We start from the raw sequence: 20,813 nt of genomic DNA, 5'->3' as shown, positions 1-20,813 counted from the left end.
TCTTTGCCACTACTGTGCAAATTTGTCTGCATTTATATTTCCCCCATAATTTGCAACACTAACACGCAAATGTTTTTATTCTGTAGATAAAAGAGAATTAAAAATAGTAAATTAATACAAACAAAACAAGTTTATAACTTTTCACCTTGTAGTTCAAACAGAGAACTTGCATCTGTGGCTGTTTCGGAGGGTGCCTCTGTTATTGGCCTGAGATAAGACCTGTAACCTTTTAGGATTGAAGCCATGAAACAGAGAAATGCTTCCTGGATCTCCAAATCTAAGAGATGCAATTTCTTCCCAGAATTAAAATCATAATCATTCATTGCCAATTCCATGAATGCATCTTCTCTTGGTCGCTGTTGCACTGTGAACAAAACAACATTATACGGTTTTACTTTTTTCCCCCTCAATATTGGTCAAAAATACTTCGTTTATCTTCCTAGATTCAGTGATTACTGAACTCCATTACATTTGGAATAGATTAAAATATACAGAGATTCAATCATGACATGTGACAATGGATTCAGCTTGACCTTCTGTACCTCATGTATCTGGGGATAACACCAAAAGAAAGATGTACTGGTCTTGTCAGCACATGTTACTACAGCAACAGAGAACCAGTGTGGACAGAGCTTTAAAAAGCCCTCAAAGAAAGTTTTTGTAAAACCATGTGAAAATTCAGACAAGAGCTGACTAAAGAAGCATACTTTCAGGACAAACACATAGATGGGATGTATTTTTTTTGATTGTGCCTTTCATTTCAAAGTGCTCTCAAAAAGTGGACAATGCACATTAAGTACCTACATACACAGAAAAACACCACTTAAAGGCAAAGTGGAGCCATTAAAACACAGCACTGCAAAATGCTGCTACAGACAAAAAGCTGGTGGGTTTTTTTTAAGATCTAGCAAAACCTGTATTCTTTAATTATGCACTTACATCAACATTTTAAAGCTATCAGAACTCTAGCTAAGACTTCACTGCTAGACCCAGAGTTTGGATACATTCTAATAATGTCTCAGGAAAGTGAAAGGATGGTTTCATCACTGTCTTTCCACATAATATAATTATAGTCAACTTTACCTCGATATCATTTTTAAGCAACCTACTCTGTAAGTAGGTTAATAAATAAGATTTAAGATCACTACCACTCTATTTTTACATATAGAATATAAGGTTTAGAGTTTCTTCTAAAAAAGCCCTCACAGTAAAATATATCAAAATTCTGAAGCATCAGATAATTTTCATCAGCTATACGCTTCTTTGTGCGCCACATCCCAATAAACTTCTGTTTCTGTACATTCTAATCAGGACACAAATTCTTGTGACCTCAATAGCCAGGAATGTGTAAAAAGCCTTTAAAAAAGAAGTGCTTTGTTATAATGAATTTCACTAAAACCACCCCTTATCCATTTTTCTGCTTCTCACATCAAGGTGCAGTATACCTTGCTTAGCAATATTTGAGGATTCTATCAACCACCAATTTTTACTTAGAGATGTTCAGTAATTGTGCCTTACATTTAAACCCCTAATGTTTACAAAACACTTGTTATTTCCATCTTAAATTTTTAAATGAGGTACTATTAGCTTAAGTGTTGAAGTTATTTCAATTTCAATTGCCAAGACATCAGCAAACTTTGAGCAGACTTTGAAGATGAAAAAAAAAGGTCTTTATTAGGTCCTGGCTCCTCTGTCCCAAAAGTCCCCACATAGTTTCTCTAATCTCCAGACTTACAGCACAGATTTTCCCATTCTGTAAAAATAAATGTTTAGTGGAACTGGTAACTTTGGAACACATTTAATTAGCTACATTTATCTGTTTTTGTGGCACACTGTGCCTGGTGTAAATCTTACTATGTTCTTTCCCACTCACATTCTGCCAGTTGCTGATACAAAGTATTTAAAGTGTTCATCAGATTTTTACAAGGTTTCTTTGGTAAGATCTTCCATGCAATAGCTTTCTTGTCTCCAGTTCTGGAAAGGGAAAAAAATAAGTATAAGCATGCACTCAAATGTGTTCAGAGGATGTTCCCTCCCACCAGAGAAAGAGGTTTCACTCCATTAACACTGGACTGAAAAGGATTGCAAACCAACTAACGAAGTCAAATTTGATTTACTGTGTGGAGATCTGATCAGAGCCATCCAACCAATGCCCTGTATTTCAGGCTGATGATTATACTGCCACACTCATCAGCACTGAAATCAATCCAGTTACAACTCACCAGAGATAGATTAATGGTATTAAACACCTGTCATTGCACTAGCAACCACCACTCATGCCATGTTTTGAGCTCTAATTACTTAAACTGGCATGGACAGAAGGAAAAGAAAATAAAAGAAAAATTAAAAGAAATACCCCTCCAAGTTTTGCCAAAAAGCCAGGTTTTGCCTCTGAAAATAGGAAGCAAAAAAAATTAACAGGGAAGAAAAATTGTTGATAAATACTTACTGAGAAATTGTGTTGGTATCCAGGTCAACACAGCTGACATCAGGTGGGGGGTCATAGAGATCAAAGTATCTGGAATCAATTCCCACTATGAATGGGCACGGGGCACTCAACACATCTGCCAGTGCCAAGGGACAGAGAGGAATATATGGGCAAGGCCAATGGAAGGGAAATATCATCTTGGAAAACATGCAGAGACAAAAACACAGGTTAAACATGTGCAACACAGTCTATGCAAGAACAAACCACACTTCACTAACTCCAAAATTATTTAACATGGCAGATAGTTATTACTGAAAATCTAGATGTAGATTATTAATTAAAAACTGCACTAATTTCTCTAAAATTCCACAGGAAAAAGCTCTTCAGAATCACAGACTCAACATAGCAGAGGCAGCAAACAGTGCTTAGTGGTGACAGGCAGGGAAAATCATGCATTTAAAATTCCACAGGAACAGATGCAGTGCTAGTTGGGAAAATCAGGAACTCTTTAGTGCGCTGTGATAATCAAAAACGTATTTACAATATTTACACACCAAAAATAAGCAACTGTTACTCTCTTCTGTCTTCACAGGATATCATCAGCAACAGTAATTTTTCTCTCTAGTGATCTTTAATTCTTATTTTTAAGTAGCCTTTAAGCCTAACAGTACTACTATTAATTTTAGATTTTATCTGAGATGCATTCTTTTATTCCTTTTACAGGTGTATGACTAAAAGCTGGTACTTACAGAGACCAATGCCTCTGTCACACTCGTGAGGACAGAAGGTCGCAATGAGTGGATGAGGATTTTATGTTCCGTCACAGCAAACACCAGCAGAGTTACTGCATTTTCAGGTCCTAAATTCTGAAGTAGTGTAGAAAACTTGCCACCGCTGTTACAGGACATAAACACACCGGTGAGTTACAAGGGACAATAAAAAAAGAAATGTTCAATAATAAAATAAATGGAAATCTGCAAATCTTTCTTTTAGAGAAGATTACTTGGTAGAATACTTGACACACTTCACTGGCCAGTGAGGAATGGTTACTTCCCAAGAGTAACCCTGATTCCTTGAGACTTGACTCAGTCTAGACTATTTTCAGGACACAGGCATGACAATTTTTCTTTTTGAGAAGCAATTTACAGGGAGACAACACACGTTCTTTTCATCAGCCTCCTGCACAGAGACATGGAAGTTAAGACAGTGACAGAACTCCTTCAACTCCCTTCCAAAACAAAAAACTGAACTATCCTGGGAGCCCTGGGAGGTATCAGCTCATAGAAAGGGGATCTAATAGTCTATATTCCTCCTCAAGACCCACTAAAATTATTAAAAAAATCCCCCCAAATACATTGTTAATTAAATGTGTATGCTTGTCAGCGTGCAGGTCTAATCACATAAATAAACTTCAGATCCACCAGCTTCCAAAGGCACCAGACAAAGTAAGTTAACTACACAATTGGAACTCAAAATACCAAATCTTTTCCACAACATAAATCAAAATACATCTCACAATGAACAAGATACTGTTACTTGCCTCAGTGGGAGGGGTGATGACACAGGCTGGCTAAGAATCAGGTTATCGTGTGGCGACAGCTGGGAAAAGATTTTAAAATACGTTATTCTTATTCTGAACTTTAGAAGTATGTATTAGAAATTACACTAATTTATTAGAAATTACAACTATAACAAAGAATACTTAAAAACAACTCAAATTAGGCTGAATCTTGTATACCCCAGTAGTATAGCACTGTAAGAAGTGCTGTGCAATGATATGCATCAGGATCTTTTAGTAAAAACTGGGCAAAGCACGATCTTCCTTTCTTGGCCAGAACTGAATATACTGCATATTCATAAAGAGGACTTTAAACTAGTTAACGCTGCAAAAATTTGAATATATTAACTGCTGAAAAATGAAGCCTTCTGTAGTTAAAGGGCTGTGAGGACCCATAGCTCATATACAGCTTTCAGGGACTGGGGGGGAATTCTTTCTGGATTTAGGGATAAAGAGAGGGATAAAAAAATCATGAAGGGGAGAGATGGCAGGTCATAATATAAAGCTATATTTTCTTCAGAAGACATATGAGAGTTAAGCTCTTGGTTGGTAGAAACTGCTCAGCTCTGATAGAATCTTTAAAATTTGCATTAGTTGAAGATGCAAGGAGAAGATCCTATTAAATCACATTTCTTTCTTACAGTGACATGGCATCGAGCAAATCATTCACATATTCAGCACAAATAGGAAGACTCTTGTCAGTACAAGAATAGCAATGCACAATCAGTTTATCAAAGCTCAGCTGATGTTTTCAGCCATAGTAAATCCACGGTAACAAGATACCAGCTGGCTTAATCCTGCCTGCATTTTCTGTTGTATAAAAGCAGAAGTAACTCAGTCACAGCAACTTGTATAACTAACCTGCAAGTTTGGACCATTTTTAGTAACATGTCAGTTTTGAGTATGTTTGACCTTAGACCCACTGCAGGTGACCAGGTAATAGAAGCCAGAAGACAAGACTGATGACTTAGAAGCACAAAGTCACCTAATGCTGTGTCTGGAGACCCACCAAACCCAGGGAATTAAGGAGTGTCTGTAATGCTGTTTCCCTGCACGTTTCACATCCCACTTCCCTGACAAATGAGGATGGCCACACCACATGCTGGATTTGTCAAGTAAGTCACCTTGGGACCACCAGCATCATTAGCTTGTTCAGTGGAAGAATTCACAGGACTCATTTTTTCAGCCTGAGGCAAACCTTCATAAACTACCCTCTGAAAGGAAGCATCAAGCCTGATGTCCTCTGACTTGTGCTTCAGCAAAAGCACATAAACACAATTAAGCATCTCTTCAAGGAGCACATCTCCCTCAGGCAGAAGGGGCAGTAATTACCCCCAGTCCCCAGAGGGAGAAACATTACTCCACGTGCTCTTGAAGTTTGCAGGTTGTGATACATTAGCACAGCAACCTCTGTGCAGTAAGGGGATGTAGGACACAGAACAGAGTCCAGCAGATCTCAGGTCAGAAGGAACCTCTCAACTACGGCAGCTGGAAGCTGGCAAACAGGAACATTCTGGAGTGTTTTACTAATGGCTATAATGTCTTTGAAACTTAAAAGTTTAATTGCTTAGCAAAAGACTAACACATTTTCCATTAACAGGCTTCAGAGAGAAATGGAATCCTAAAAGCTTGCCATTTTCAACATATGCATTTCCGCCACTAATTTTGGGGAAACGTCTTTGGTACAATCACCTGTGATTTTATTCAGTGCAGTTTCAAACACAACTTAAGTCCCTGGAAGCAGCTGGAAGGAAGGATTTTTTCACAGACCGCAATTACCACTGCCTACTGTAAAAGCAGTGCTTTCTCCATCTGTACTATCAGCTCCTAAAGTTGTATTAATTTAATGCAGAAAACATTTTGAAAATAAGGTATAACAGACATAATTTTCACATCACTTACATCTAGACCTTCAGACTTTGTTCCAGGATATAAACCATACATACTTCAACAAAATTCCCTAACATTTCAGACTAAAAGCATTAAACTATTTTCTCTGAACTCAATTACAATCTCTCTAAATAGGTGTTTAGAGTATCCTAGCACAAATATTTTATTGAATTTGAATACAAAAAGCCTAAAACAAGATGTAAAAATGCTGGGTTTTGAATTGAAGTTTAAAATCATAAGAAAAGGGACAAAAGTGCCAGATATAGTTTCAGTATAACTGTTCTCTAATCCCTTTCCAGTAACTTTAATAAATATCACTCCTTTAGAATACACTAAAGAGTATCTTCAATATTCAGTACATGCTATAAAGACATAATCCAGGATTGTATTTGCTCTGAAAGACTTCGCTACTGTATGGGCTACACAATTAAGGCTCAGAACTGCACAGGGCTCTCCATATTTTATGTTATACAAGTAATAACAGAGAAGAGCATCATTTTTTAAGTATTTAATCAAAACCACGATTCGTAGAATACTATGACTGCAAGAGAGCTCTCTTTTCTCTGCAATAAAAATTTTAACATGTCTCTAACTATTTTGCCTCTTTAGGAGAAAAGAAAAAGATTTAATAACACTTCAGAAGTCTTCATGACAAGGATTTTTTCTCTCCTACCAACAGTGACACACTGAAATTTCAAAGAACAGGCAGCAATTCTTGTAATTATTTCACTCCCACACAGTCCTGCAGGGAGGACAGAGCAAGGCCCATGTTTGATAAAGGGGCTGTTACTCAGTGTGGCTCTTGCAGTTCTCACTGAGAGCCGTCCATCATGGAGAGGAGAGCACAGAGCCCTTTGGGAAGAGGGGCAATCACAGTTATACATTTCACATCTGGTTTTAGTTTTATTTATTTATTTTACACTCAGCCTTCATACAGTAGCAAGAAGAAAACAGTTCAAAAGCAAACAGTGCAAAAGTCAGACCACATGCTGACTTGGAGTAGTTTTTCATTAATTTCCATATACTCTGAAAAAAAATTAAGTTCAAAGCTCACTAACCAGCTTCGTGTAATAACTCACTAAGGTCACTAACTAAACTGGAAATAGAATTTTTACAGATTTCTCACATCACATACATGAATTTAGGAAAAAGAAATCCTGAACAAAAATAGTTTGAGCACAAAAATTACATTTTCCATTTATTAACCTGCTTTATCTTCACCTTAGACACAGTTATTGGAGAAAATTACACCTACCTGAACTAGAATTCTTGGCCTCTGAGGGGATGGAAAAGGTACTTTATGCATGAAATGGGAAATGTGTCTAGAGGAAAAGAAAAATACTGATTTAGTAGAAAGCACGCTTAAACTACTTTACCTCAAGACAAAATTTTTTACAGTAAGAGCAATTATGATATTAAAATAGCACATACTTATTCAGAAAACAGAGCAAAAAATCCCAGCACCTGAATCCTACTGGGGTATTCTGACCTTGAAAACCTATTTTTCTACTGGTCAGAAGAAAATGGGAGGGCAGCTTCTCTTTCAGAATACAAACTTGGTTTGTGAGATTGTTACAAAGAGGTTTTTTTTCATTTGTAAAGTAGAAACATTGATGTTTGAGTATCACAGTCCCACTTTAAAATCCTGCTTCTGAGAGAGCTTGAAATAGCACTAAACCTCAGAGACTAGAACTGGTAATTTGCAAAAAAATATTTATGGCTGAGTATCAAGGAGAATCCTTAAGCTTATCCATTTTCTTCAGTTCTAAATACAAAATGTTATATAAAATTGCTGATGAAAAACATTAAAGTTTCTCCCACATACTACGAATACAGAAAAATGTTTTTATAATTTGACAAAGTTCTCAGTTTTATGAATTGATTAAACTTACACAAGTTCTAAAAGTGCAGTTTTACACAATAGCCACTGTCACATTAAAAGAAGCAACATGGGGTCAGTAAAAACTCATGAGAAACAGGTATTCCATCCTAAACTCCTTCCTACAGCACATATTTTATCAGGATTTCTACAAATGTTACCAGTATTATGACACAGGCAACTGCATTTTGAAGAAATTAAGACAAACCACAAATAAGCATCAATTTGGGTTTTTCTTTATTACCGGTGTATGAAGACAGTGGCCAAAACATGGAACACGTCACACAACAAGGGAAGCTGGCTGTTTGCAGCAGCTGGGCCGACTGAAAATGTTCAGGTACATGTATGGCACACACAACTTTCATCATCATTAAAATAGCCAAAGAAAGTAGGCTGGATACTACATTAGAATCCCATATTTAAGTTATCCACAGTAAACTGACCAGTTTACAAATCAGAGAAATTAGAATAAATCCATAAAATCCAAGTTGATAAAGTATTTCTCATATCAACTTATTTTATTCATTCCCAAAACACCAAACCCCTAAGCTTTAAAAAAAGAAAAAGTTTTCATCATTGGAAGTTTACACAGTCAGAATCTTCAAATAAGTACAGTGATGGGAAGTGGAATAATCAAGGGGATAAACAATCAAAAAAATACTTAATCCACAAAGTCGAAGTCTCCTACAAGTAAGTTGAAGCAGAAAAAACACTGATGTGTAATAGAAGTAAATGGTGTATCTGAAATCTGTTGCATTAAAACATTACATGATCCAAGAAATGTTACGTGGCATTACATATCAATTACAGCTATCGACCATTTCTTGGTGTAAGGATTTCCTCTGCATTTTATAATGTGAAATCCTTTATGTGAGAAAGAAATTAAGTTTATTTATCACAAATAGAAGATAATTACTAGTGCAAAATATTCAATCTGCTTTATCATCTCTCCTTACACTGCAAATAGGTGTTTGAAAAAATGCAAATCTATACATTTAATTCTCCTAACCTGATGTGTCCAAGATTAAGAAAGGATTTATAATCTTGCTCTTTCTAATCACTATGGCTAAAGGGCGCAAAGCTAATTAAAACAGCTTTCAGAGACCTTTGCAGGCACTTAAATCACAAATAAAAATCTAGACTTTTTCAGGAAGTAGGTAAAGATATGTTTATCAGAGGAGCAAAGTGCAGCCATTATATTTAATGTTTGATGACCCAAGTAAAAAGGATATTACAGGACGCTTAGAACAAAAACCCCCTCTTACCAACTGAAATTACTGTTATGAATTTTGGAAATTACTTACTTCTCAATGGGAAGGACATGTGGCCCAGAAATGGAGTAACGATACAGAAAGGTAAGAAATTTCTTGAAAGCATCAAAGAAAGGCCAGTGAGAGAGCAGACAGATGCATTTATTTGTCTGCACTGTTCTGCACGTGTCTTTTCCCTCGACAGCAGCTGCTAATCCCAGCTGAGATTTTTGTTTCTCTGTGAGGTTCTCTTCAGGATACAGTTCATAAAACTGAATAGCAGCACCATATACCTGCAAACACATTATGGATTTGAAGTCAATAACTTTTCCTTGATCTTCAAAGCAATCTAAGAAACCCCAAACACACAGAAAATCAAGTCTGTGTTACTGTTTGAAAAGATACATTAATGCATCATCTTTTGAAGCATTCCATTCCAGAATATTCTTATGGCTGTGAAAATCCAGACTATTATTTAAAACACTCAATGTCATATGAGAAAAAGTAATTTACAAAATTATCTATTTGAGAGAAAAATAATGATTATAAAGAGTACAACTCCAGTCAATTGCTCCTCCAATTGCCTTTAGAGCTATTTTAGGAATCCTTTATACACAACTCAAAGCCATATCCCCTGACATCCAATTTACTTTTTAGAACAAGTATGTACATGCAAGGTCGTTTCCATGCTTGCAATAAAAATAGCATTACTTGCATGTATATGCAGTGCAATTTTACAACTCTCCAGTTTTACAGGCTAACAAGAAAGCAAAGGAGCACAGATTTATGATCAGCAGTCCAGCACTGAAACTACTGCAAGTCACTCTTCAAAGCAGTCTTGGAATCAAGCCCAAGAGAACAGATTCAAGCTTATCTATGAAAACATTCATTATCATCATCCTGAAGAAATAAACAACTGATTTTTTTCAGTTAAATGAATAATGTTTTTTTAAGGTTTCAAAATACCTTTTCTGCAGAAGCTCCAGTTAGTACAAATGTAGAAAAAACTGGGAGAGGGTATTTACTGTTAGATGGCCAACATTCAATTGTTGCACCCATAGGGAGACAAAAAAGAGGCACAGATTCTGGTAATGGGAATGATTCATAATCTTCTTCGGGATATCTGCATATTAAACCTATAAATAGAATGTGCAAAGAGGCAGTTATAGAAGAGCCAGCAGAAACAGGTTTGTAATAGCTCATTCCATAAAATAATTGCCAGAAAATTCATATATGAGCACACAGTAACTTCAGAAGATCAGTGAAGGTGTAAATAATCAGGCACAGGAATAGCTGGAAGCAGTAGATGCTCCCATGGCCCAAGGGGAAATCACCTGACTAAAGCATTACACTGAAATTTTACTTTCCATTCTAGAAACTATTCATAACTGATTATCTTTTCCTCTTTTCAGGCTGTGTGCATCTCAACTGTTATTATAACAGTCCACACTCATCACGAGTATGAGCAAAGATTGAATATCTAGTTTAAAAAAGGTAATGTGAATAATTGAGAAATAAGACTGATGATTTCAATATGACACCAATTAATTCTTGCCAACAAACGTCCCCTGAAAAATATGTATATGTTAGATATTAGGATAGTTTTTAAATATCAATAGAATCAAATAAAATATGCTGATCCACCTCAGCTGAGGATTCAGCTACTGTGCTGTCAGACCAATGTGTTTAGACTTAATTTTAAACACAGCCGTAGAACATGAAGCTCTGAATCAGAGGCTTTTAGCACACAGGTCCTCAGTTACATCAGAGGCTGTAGCAATCCATCCTGTCTGATTGCCAGCCCAGGGGACTCCACACTGAGAATGGGTACTGCATGAAGGGATTTAGGATTTCTCTCCATTAGACAGCACAATCACTATGCACTTTTCTAATAGAAAGGGGAATATTAAGCAATAAAAACTTGTAACCAAAAAGGGCAGTGGCTCCCCCTCCTGCCAAGAATCAAAATTTTGTGCAAGTCACCACCAGATGTGGGGCCTTTTAAAATTTTTATTTGTTTACAAATGTACTGTCCACCTTTTAGTATGTCCTGAACTCCTGTTTACAGAGAGCAGCATCTAAAAGGGATGTAAGTGGATTAAAGCTTGAGTGTGAATCATGCTCATGACTTGTATGCCAAACAAAATCAGCCTTTAAAAAAACCCCCACACGACAAACGCAAACCCAACACGTTTAATCAGTCATAGCAAATCTAATTCTGTCTTATAAATAAAACAATAAAGATGATACACAATCCAAAAATACTTAAAGAGCTCAGTGCCAGTGATGCTCAAGGCAGTGTAGAAATCTGCAGGATTCTTTAAAATGTTTGTAAAGAAAGTGATCATGAAAATGTATCGAATAATTTTTGTGGTATTTTCTTCTGCATATACACATACACACATCCTTAAGAGACAGTTACCAGTAACACAAACCCAGGTGGGAGACGCACAGGTTTGCAGAAACGTATCAAAACACAGCTGAGCTTCCCAATTAAATGCCAATTTTAAAACAGCCTTGTCATGATACCCAGTTCTAAGGCTTCTTTTTGGACATGATTTTAAAATAATTGCTTAGGGAAAGATTCCTTGTTGGATAATGGCAAGATAGAGTTAATTCTTTCATACAAAATACATTACATTACAAATGAGCCTGCAAATCCTGAATTGAAGATAAAAAAAGCTAAATAGTAGTTACATACCAGCTTTATATGATATGGTGTTGGTTTTTGCCACAGACTTTTTATAACATAAGTATACTGCTGAGCCCCACTGTAAAACAAAAGAAATTATTGGATTAAGTGATGAAGTATAACAAAGGAACATAACAGAATATAATTAATAATAAAGTTGATAACTTAAAGTATTTAAATTCTCAAGTTCTGGACATGAGAATAAAGAACGGGGAAAGGCATGGAACAGAAAAGACCAGCACCCATAGAGCGAACCCAGAGCTTTTATAGAAGGGAGAAAGGTGTAACAACTTCCCTAAGACAGCACTCCCATAACCCAGTCAATGCAGGGACTAGAAGAACTGAAAAATCCATTGGTTAATGCCTACAGGCATTTAATTAAAAACAAGCACAAATCAATTCCCATCATCTTTTTCACATGATCCCACTTGCAGAGCAGTCAGCATCCTCCCCAGCACACTGACTTCTGAGGACCCTGCAAGAGCCAGCACCTGGGGCTGCAGATTTAACCAGGAGACACCAAAATACTCAGTTCTGAAAATCAAAGTGCTGTGAAACCTGTGTATTTTAGCAGGCCAGACTTATTACTCAAATGTTATATTAATTACTCAAATGTGCTTACAGTCAACAGCTTCCAATATCACTCACATACAACTTTCTTTAAATAAGAAGTTTGTGAAACTACTGGGGAGAATAACACTTATAAAATAGCATTGTAGGTGAAGGGAAGAGTTGGAAAACAAAACAGCAACTGGTTGCTAGATATGGAATTCCCACCACAAAAGTAAAAGCAGTGTCAGAAACAGCCACACCTGTTAAGCCTCTGGTTACACACATGGTACACAACAGTTTCTAAAGGATCAATCCAAAGATGCTGGAGTCAGCACTAAAAAAACCCAAACATTTGCTCTAAGGCTTCCAGAAAGACTTTGTTCCAAGTAGGAACAAAGGAATGCAGTCCTCCAACTCTTCCAATATTTGATTTATCTTTGGAGAGCGCTTATCAAAATTTTTCACCAGGTACTCCAAGAACTGCCACAAATACTTCACAAACATCACATCAGTGAGTATCAAGTGTTCAAAGCCCAGATTTTGAATCTTACCATACTATTATTAAGATTCTTGTCCACCTTGCAGAAGGTATGCGGAGGGGTCTCTCCTTTGCTCGGTATGATGATGCAGATGTCTGTGACAGCCAGGGTGTTCTGGGTCATGTTCTCGGAGGCCCTGCGGTAGGTGATGTACACCCGCTGTGATGAGGCACTGCCACTGATGTTGGCAGGCCGCCCATACGGGGTGGTCTGAATGATTTCACAGTCTTGCTTCACTCTTTCTTTCCCATCATATAAAACCCTAGTTAAAAGGGGATGCAAAAAATTCAGAAGGCACATTTTTAAAACACTTTGAGTTTTAATCACAGCTCTTGTCTCATCTCTGAGCAAAACATTTTTACTGACAAGTTCAGGTCACATTATCTCCAACTGTATTCTAACAGAAAAGCTTCATGATGAAACTATACTGGTTTTCCTCATACATAATTGCTTTTAAGCATTTTGTTTACTGCAAAATAGTGTTATTTTCAGTTCTGTTAAAGATTCATTGCTTGGTCCTAAGAATGTCATGTAACTTACCTCTTTTCAATTTGTATTAAATAGGTTAAGCATCTTATCCCCATCCAAATATATACATTAAAAATTATAAATGGATTTGAAAACTCCAAAATGGGAAGGATTACACTTGTCATTAAAATCCACTCAGCATGCATTTTCCCTTCCATACTGGGTTACGGTATGCTCAAGTCAACAAGTATCTTCCTGTTTAGAGTTTTGCCTTGTATTTAAACAGTATGGCATTTCCCTAAACCTGCCTTATTTGCTCTTTAGTTAAATAAACCTGTGAAAATCACCCACTGGAACAGGGAAAGCACTCACCCCAAATCAGTAAGTGGAGGCTTATCCCTTCCTCGGCGATAACAAAGGTATATCTGCGGTCCTACAAGGCTGCCGTTATTGAGATCTGCGGACAGGCCCGAGGGAGTGACATCTATGCATTTATAGCCCTGAGGAACCTCCTCCCCCAGGGATTTATTAAGGACTGTTACATCTGTGATGGGTTCTTTTGGTTTGGCGATTTTATGGCAGGCATCGTTGAAGTGGATCTCCTCCTCCAGTGGTTTTGAGATATCCGTTAATCCTGCGACAACAAAGTAGTCAGCAACACGAGCCCCTTTGTCTTCCATCTTCCATTACAAGGTGTTACAACTGCTAAGAAAGAAATACCAATCAGAAATGATAAAATTATGGCTATTTTTAAAAACAGAAAATCATAGCATGCAAAAAAGAAAATTCTTTCTGCTCTCTCATGGAACATTGAGAAATGGGCTAAAAACGTTTATCCAAGTCACCAATATGTGCTGGAATCTTGCTAGAGTAGCTTCAGGAAGTTTACTGTCATCAAGTTACAGACTTTTTAAGCCAGACAAGCTATTTAAGACTCCCTTTTGTTGAATTAATTTTGTTTGGGTGCAAAATTTTATTGCAAGAGAAGCTGTTACCACACAGGAGTTGCAAGAGCTTGCTGACATTACGAAACTGAACAACCAGAATTTAAAACAGTTTGAATGGTTGGTACAAGACTTCAGTTTTCATGTAACTTTTATTCCCTTTGCTTTATCTCCCTTTATTTTTTGCTCTAAGCAGCAAGGATTAAGACTTCTCAAACTTAATGCCATCATGATTCTTTGATTTGACCAAGAATTTTTGTTAAAACATAATAAATTCAGATATTTCTTACTGGTAATTTGGAAAATTATATCCCAAGTTGATAACGTGCATTTAATCAAATTGTTCCAAGCTGGTCTCAGATTTCCAGCACCAGCCCCTGCTCAAGCAAGAAGAATGTCAGGCTGTGCCTGATCACCTCTACCAACCTCATCCACCAGCACAAGAGAGACAATTCCCTCTTCCTGCTCTTATTTTCTAGGTTGGTTATGTTTTGCTGGACTGGCTTGACAAGCTTCTAAAGCTGCAAGGAAGTGAGTGAAGATTTTTATTTTATGCTTATTTACATTGTTCTAGAAAATGCCAAGAAGAAACCCCAAATTATTTAGCTTTTATTTTTTCTATATGGTTAATAAGCCCTATGGGACACTTCAGCAAACATGATTACTGGGAAACAATCATCAATACATAGGAGAGTAACAACTTGAAAGTAACTATTCAGCTTGTGTTTGAAGAGAGCATGCAGTTACAAAACTGAGCTTAGTTTAACCTAAATTCAGTTATTTCAAAAACATCTGGAATATGTTATTCAGCATATATATGAAAGTAATGACTACAAATTCAAACTCCTCCCTGAGTGATATATTCAAAGACACACAAACTCAACCTCTGCATGTGCCGCCTATTATCTCACTGTCCATCTGGCTCCAGCAAACCCAGGCAGGCTGGGAACAAATGCATGGAGAGGAGATGTTTAACAAAGTATCCTTAAACTCTGGCATAAGACCAGACAACTACATCTTTCAGCTAATATGACTGAAGTTCTAAGTATTTTGTTACATTAACAACTCTCTGTAAGACTACATTATAGTTATTGTAACATTAAGGTTTTTTTCCTTTTCTCACCAGCACCATTTCACAAAACTACACTGATTTCTGGAGTGATTCATGATGCCTGTTAGGATGAAATGAAACTAACACTTTACTAATCAAAAACTACACAAATGACGGCTGTTAAAACTGCAAGCAAGACTTATAACTCCAGTGTATTAACAGCACTACCCCAGTTTAATCAGCCAAGACAGCATTACAAATAAACAGAATAATGTGTATATATAAATACTGAAGAACCATACCTTTACACCATTTAAACTTCACCATTATTCCATATAAAGTTTATACCCCAAGTCTTAAATTCAAACATTCATTTATTCCCAAAAGCACTTTCAAGAAAAACTGGGACGAGCTCTCCTCATTTAGAGGCAGTTAAAATTAGAATCCCCTACATACAAACACCTGCTATCACACAGATTTGCTTCCTAAGGTTATAGCACATAATACACAAGTCAGCAAGACTTTCATAATTTAATGCAGATTTTACAGAAGAGAGGGAAAAAAAAGGCCTGGCTGATGATGTATTATCCTTTCATATTTGCTCCATACCTGCAAGTGTCCAAGGCCAGGCTGGACAGGGTTTGGAGCAGCCTGGGGTAGTGGAAGGTGTCCCTGCCCATGGCAGGGGGGGAATGAGACGGGATTTAAGGTCCCTTCCAACCCAAACCATTCAGGGATTCTATGAGGATGTTATGATCTTTGTCTTTTGATAAAAAACTTGCAGCTAAAAATGCAATAAAATGCAGAAGATAAACTTCAGTGGTATTTTAGTCTAAGGCTGACTTAGACTTTACTAGAGCTACTGTGATACTCAAATTTTCAACATCTGGTTACCGGGAGAGCAGATTTATGCAAATTTTATGTTAACAGACCCCAGAAAGAAGGCATAAATTTCAAGCTAACTCAGTGACAAATAATCATTCTGTGCAGAGCATTTCACATAAACTGATGAAGAATTTCTGTAGAAACTCTTACCATGAAGCTATTCCACAGTGACTTTAGTCATACATCTTACTCAGTGAGTAAGTGGTTGTCCCTTGCAGGCGTGAATCTCAGGATAGTACCTGAGATAACCTTGGGATGGGGACATGTGTCAGTCCAAGGAGAGAGATTTTTCCACAGCTGCTGATTCCACAGCAGGATAGCTTTCCTTATCTCCCTTGGTCTTCAGCTGCTGTGAGGCTCTATCAGCTAGAAAGTCCCAGAGTTCCCTCCTCTGCAACGGTTTCAACAGAGCCTGGCCATGGGGTCTCCACTCCACCCCTTGGATTGTAATGTGGGAGGTCAGGAATGCTGCCTACATCATCGCACCATACTGCAAGTAAACTTGGAGGAGAAAAAAAAACCCCAAACCAAACAAACATGAAAAACACTGCAGAAAAAGTCACACTGCACAAGAAGGTTGCTTGAAGCAGCTGGTTCCAGATGAAATTCAACAATTAAGAGTGCCACACTGAGAAGCTTCCATTGCCTCTCTACACTTCAGTAATCTGGGGACAAAAGGCTGCACTTCGAAGACAGTACCATGGGATCATAACCATAACCTCTTACAAAAGTCCCCAGAAATAAGTGCAATATATGGTCTTTGAGCCATCTCATGATAATTATTTTTATAGTGGTATTAATCATATGACAGCCATTAAATTGAACACCATAAAGATCAGAGAGAACCAAAATATCCTTGCAAATAGCAAAGTCACATGTAAAAAAATTAAACACATTTTGCAAATTATGACTACACAGATGAGAGGGCTTTTTGTAACTTCTAAAAATATGGGAACAGGGGAAACAATCAGATAATCTCAGATCCACAAACTATTAGCTTGATTGCTCTGCTGAAAGACAAAGGGTAACACAGTTTTACTGTTTATTCAATGTAATTTTCTAACATCCTATTTTTTCATAAACATTTAGGAAATACTAATTAAAGATTTTTGCTGATTGTCACCACTGTTATAATTTATTCAGTGTCCAAGCTTTTTTAAACAGATCACATTCCTCATTCAAATACTAGAGGAGGAAAGCACACATCAGCTTTTCTCCATCACATGACCAGAACTGATGTGGATGTGCCATATATTCCATCTGTGCAGCAGGAACAGGCACGATGCTTCCCAAAGTACAGTTTACTACAGATGCACTACAACATTTGCAAGGAAAAAAATACTGATCCAATTCCTACAACCTGCTCCAATTCCTACAACCTGCTCCTACCCACAGAATTTTGCAGAGGTAACTTTTAAGTGGCTCCAGACCAGAAGAACTGCTCCAGCCAAGCCAGTTTCTTTCCAGGAGCCAACTTTCCCAGACAGCAGTAAGGACCATCTGACTCCATTAGAAGAGTTTCTGCCAGTCCACATCTGGCAGACAAATACAACAACTGCCTTGTAATCTTTTAATCTGCCTTGTTGTCATTCTCATTCCTTCCTGCATTTTTCTTTGAGAATATTAAATTGCTTATTAATTTGAGTTCCTTATTAGATCCATTTGCAGTCTAAACCAGGTGATATTTCACTTTGTTAGCATGCCCCAAAGACGTGTCATGTATAAACAAGCAACAAATATCTCCTACAGGGGGCTGGAAACCAGTGCAGGGCTCTGCAACCTTTTTTAAAGCAGTTCAAAGCTGGAGATTTATTTTTTTTAAATATTCATCATACAATAACATTCTAAGAAGTTATTTCCTTTGAAGGAACACGAAGAACAGATGAACAGAGACACAAATCAGAGGCTAATTATTAAATATTGTCAGTAAAGTTCTAACAGCCCCCAGCATCTCATATGTGCATTGCTACATTAGCCTGTTGAAGTAACCTCCCCACAGAGCGTCAGCTGGGCATACAAGAGCAAAGCAAAGTTAACTGGCTAAGTCAGTCCTGCTACAGCTACTCAGAACCCTTTCTCAGACATAACACCACACAAATCCCATGGGAGTTCAACAGTCTCAAGGCATGTGAGTAACTGCAGTTGCACAAGGAAAAAACTTCACCCCATCTCTGTACTGCCAAAATTGCCTGGCAAAATTGTCAGATAAGCCTTTTCCCCCCTGTATTTTCTTCATAGCAAGCAAACAATCCTGGGAACAAAGCAGAAGCCCTCTAATTTCACAGGAATTCCCAAGGCAGAACACAAGCTTTTTGCCAACTCTACCAATGTGGTCCCTACCTTTTCATCAGGGCATTGCTTCTACACTTTGCTTCTCTTGCTGTCAGCCAGGCTTTAACACAGACTTCTTGTTAAAGTTTCATTCCCTATAGAAACAGTAAAAATAAGAATCAAACAATGTACACATTTGTTGAAACTTACTTTCCGCACACTTCACTGCACCAGTCACACGAAATGAACACTGTGGATTGCTGTAGGACTCCTTGCTAAGATAAGGTTACATATCACTTCACTAAAAAAAGTAAATTAAACCAGACTTTAAAGCTAAGAAACAAAATATCAAGTTTTATGCTACATGGATATTTTAAGAATGCAAACAACGCCTAATGCTTTAAACCAAAATAAATCAAAGATGAGCCAGCCACTCAAATTACTTCAACTCTTCCATTATTTTCTGACAATCAATACTTTCTGTGTCCATTCCTAGGTGTTAGCCAGCTATCAAAGTGCTCTCTCAGCCCAAGAACCTTTCAAAGTCTACTTGAAACCATTTTTCTTTGCAAGATTCGGACATTTAAGCAGATCCTTCTTACTCCACAATCAGCAAAAAACACATACTCTTCCATTTGGCCACCTTACCCCAATTCCTCTTGCAGTGGGTGATACAGTCATCTTGCCCCTTACTGCCACAATACATAATTTTTCTTTAGATATGGTGAACACCAGCATGGCCACTTTTAAACATTGGTATCACTACAGACAGCTTGAGCTTGTGTTTTACACTGAGGCACTTGCAAGCCCAGGAGCCTGTGCTACATCTGAGCATTTTGAAGCAGCAGTTTTGCACCACAGGACTGAGGACAGCGCCTCACTGGAGACACTCAGACTCTGGGCTCCCAGAACAACTCATTAGCATCAGCAAGGTTGTAGTCAAAAATGAACTCTGTTTAAAGGAAGCTTCTATTCCCCAAGACTGGGAAACACTCTCAGAAGATTACCATGAGAAGACTGCAGCAAACAAAGTGTAACATAAGAGAGGCTGGGAAGAAATGCATCCCAGGAGGGGTGATGCAAACCATGAAATATTTGCTTCCATTCCTGAAGCGGAAAAATCTGGGGAATTAGATTATCAGAATTATATTTTTGGGATCACAAAGTTCAAGGTTCTGTTCATAACCCCAATGTACAAGACCATTTCTTCAAGATCACACAGGAGCAATCAGCACTGTTAGTTCATTACTCTGACAGCCCAGAGAGTGAATCCAGCCCTGGTGCAGGTCTCTCTAACCCACACAGCACCATGGACCCACACCAGTTACAGCCAGGTACTTTCCAGTATCTGACCTTGAACATTTTCATACAAGACTAAAAAGAGAGCATGCAGCAGTAGTACAAAATAATTTTCTCCAACTATACAAACATTAATATCAAGTTTCCAAGAGTGCCAGAAATTATAAATTTTGGGATCACCTGCAGACCTCAAGCACAGCTGAAAAAAGTCCAAGAATTACACAGCATTAACACATGACTAATCTCCCCATGGACACTTCAAATAGATTCTTTTCTAGTCAACTCTGGAAAACCAATGAGGAGACTTAAATGAAAGAAAAAAATATAGATTTAGGCATCACAAGGAACACAGCCAGCACTGCTGCCAACGTACTTGCAGCTGTATTTTGTATTACTTGCAGAACTTATTTGCAAATAGTTTTTGGTCCTCTAAGTAAAGGATCTACTTCTTCAAGAAAGAAGATGCAGAGGACTGACATTAAAACCCAAATAGCATAACCTCATAGCATTTTTATTTTTAGTAGGACATCACCTGTACTTTTTCTTCCCATTTCCTACTACAGTTACACAAATGACAGCAACAGTGAGAACAGGGCTAAAGTGATCAGTTGCATTATTTCTTAGACCCTACTGCACACATCTGCACTATTGTGTTAGACAACACAATAATTCACAGGAAGCCACCAGCCTCCACTAGGCTCCCTTTGACGCTGCATCAATTTTTATTAAAAAAGAAAAAAAATCCACAAAAAACCTAGGAGAAAACCTAAGATTTTTCTGCCCTGCATCACAGGACTGGAAATGCTACCAAGTGTTTTGCAGGCCCATGCACGATCATCTGTACCAAGTCATGGTTTACATCTCTGATCCAAACAGCTGAGGAGATAATCAAGAGAGCTCAGAAAACTTGGCAACAAAGGATGTCTAAGAGGTGCTGGGAAACAGAAAAGTGCTGGATAAAAGCAGAGGGACAAAACAAAAGACCATGAATTTGGGAGAAGAAAGTAGGAATGTAGCCAAGAACTGAGGGACAAGGAGACTTGTTCAGAAATGCCAAGAAAGAAAGAAAGATTAGGCCTAAATTCAAAGGCTAATCTAGATTCAGCA

At 37.6% G+C, this 20,813-nt stretch overlaps 1 protein-coding gene across 5 annotated transcripts in view; it reads right to left on the bottom strand.

Annotated features, from left to right (window-relative positions):
* Window positions 1–20,813, bottom strand: part of DENND4A (DENN domain containing 4A) — a 49,047-nt gene that overhangs the window by 21,968 nt on the left and 6,266 nt on the right. For 2 of the 5 annotated variants that reach the window (XM_017736236.1, XM_017736261.1), the window contains exons 2-13: window positions 18,477–18,562; window positions 13,629–13,961; window positions 12,801–13,050; window positions 11,707–11,776; window positions 9,972–10,141; window positions 9,060–9,298; window positions 7,132–7,198; window positions 3,969–4,027; window positions 3,178–3,322; window positions 2,450–2,625; window positions 1,874–1,974; window positions 146–364 (exon numbers count right to left, since the gene is read on the bottom strand). In XM_017736236.1, the coding sequence (XP_017591725.1) occupies window positions 146–364; window positions 1,874–1,974; window positions 2,450–2,625; window positions 3,178–3,322; window positions 3,969–4,027; window positions 7,132–7,198; window positions 9,060–9,298; window positions 9,972–10,141; window positions 11,707–11,776; window positions 12,801–13,050; window positions 13,629–13,936 (1,804 nt within the window). In that variant the 5' untranslated portion in view covers window positions 13,937–13,961; window positions 18,477–18,562. Of the gene's footprint in view, window positions 1–145; window positions 365–1,873; window positions 1,975–2,449; window positions 2,626–3,177; window positions 3,323–3,968; window positions 4,028–7,131; window positions 7,199–9,059; window positions 9,299–9,971; window positions 10,142–11,706; window positions 11,777–12,800; window positions 13,051–13,628; window positions 13,962–16,286; window positions 16,638–18,476; window positions 18,563–20,813 lie in introns of all 5 variants that reach the window. The other 3 variants (XM_017736246.1, XM_017736252.1, XM_017736241.1) reach the window with 3 other exon arrangements.

Source organism: Corvus brachyrhynchos, unplaced genomic scaffold (assembly GCF_000691975.1).
Source record: "Corvus brachyrhynchos isolate BGI_N302 unplaced genomic scaffold, ASM69197v1 scaffold200, whole genome shotgun sequence".
Lineage (NCBI taxonomy): Eukaryota > Metazoa > Chordata > Aves > Passeriformes > Corvidae > Corvus > Corvus brachyrhynchos.
Note: the sequence above shows the minus strand (reverse complement) of the source record. Positions and strands in the feature narration are given on the sequence as shown.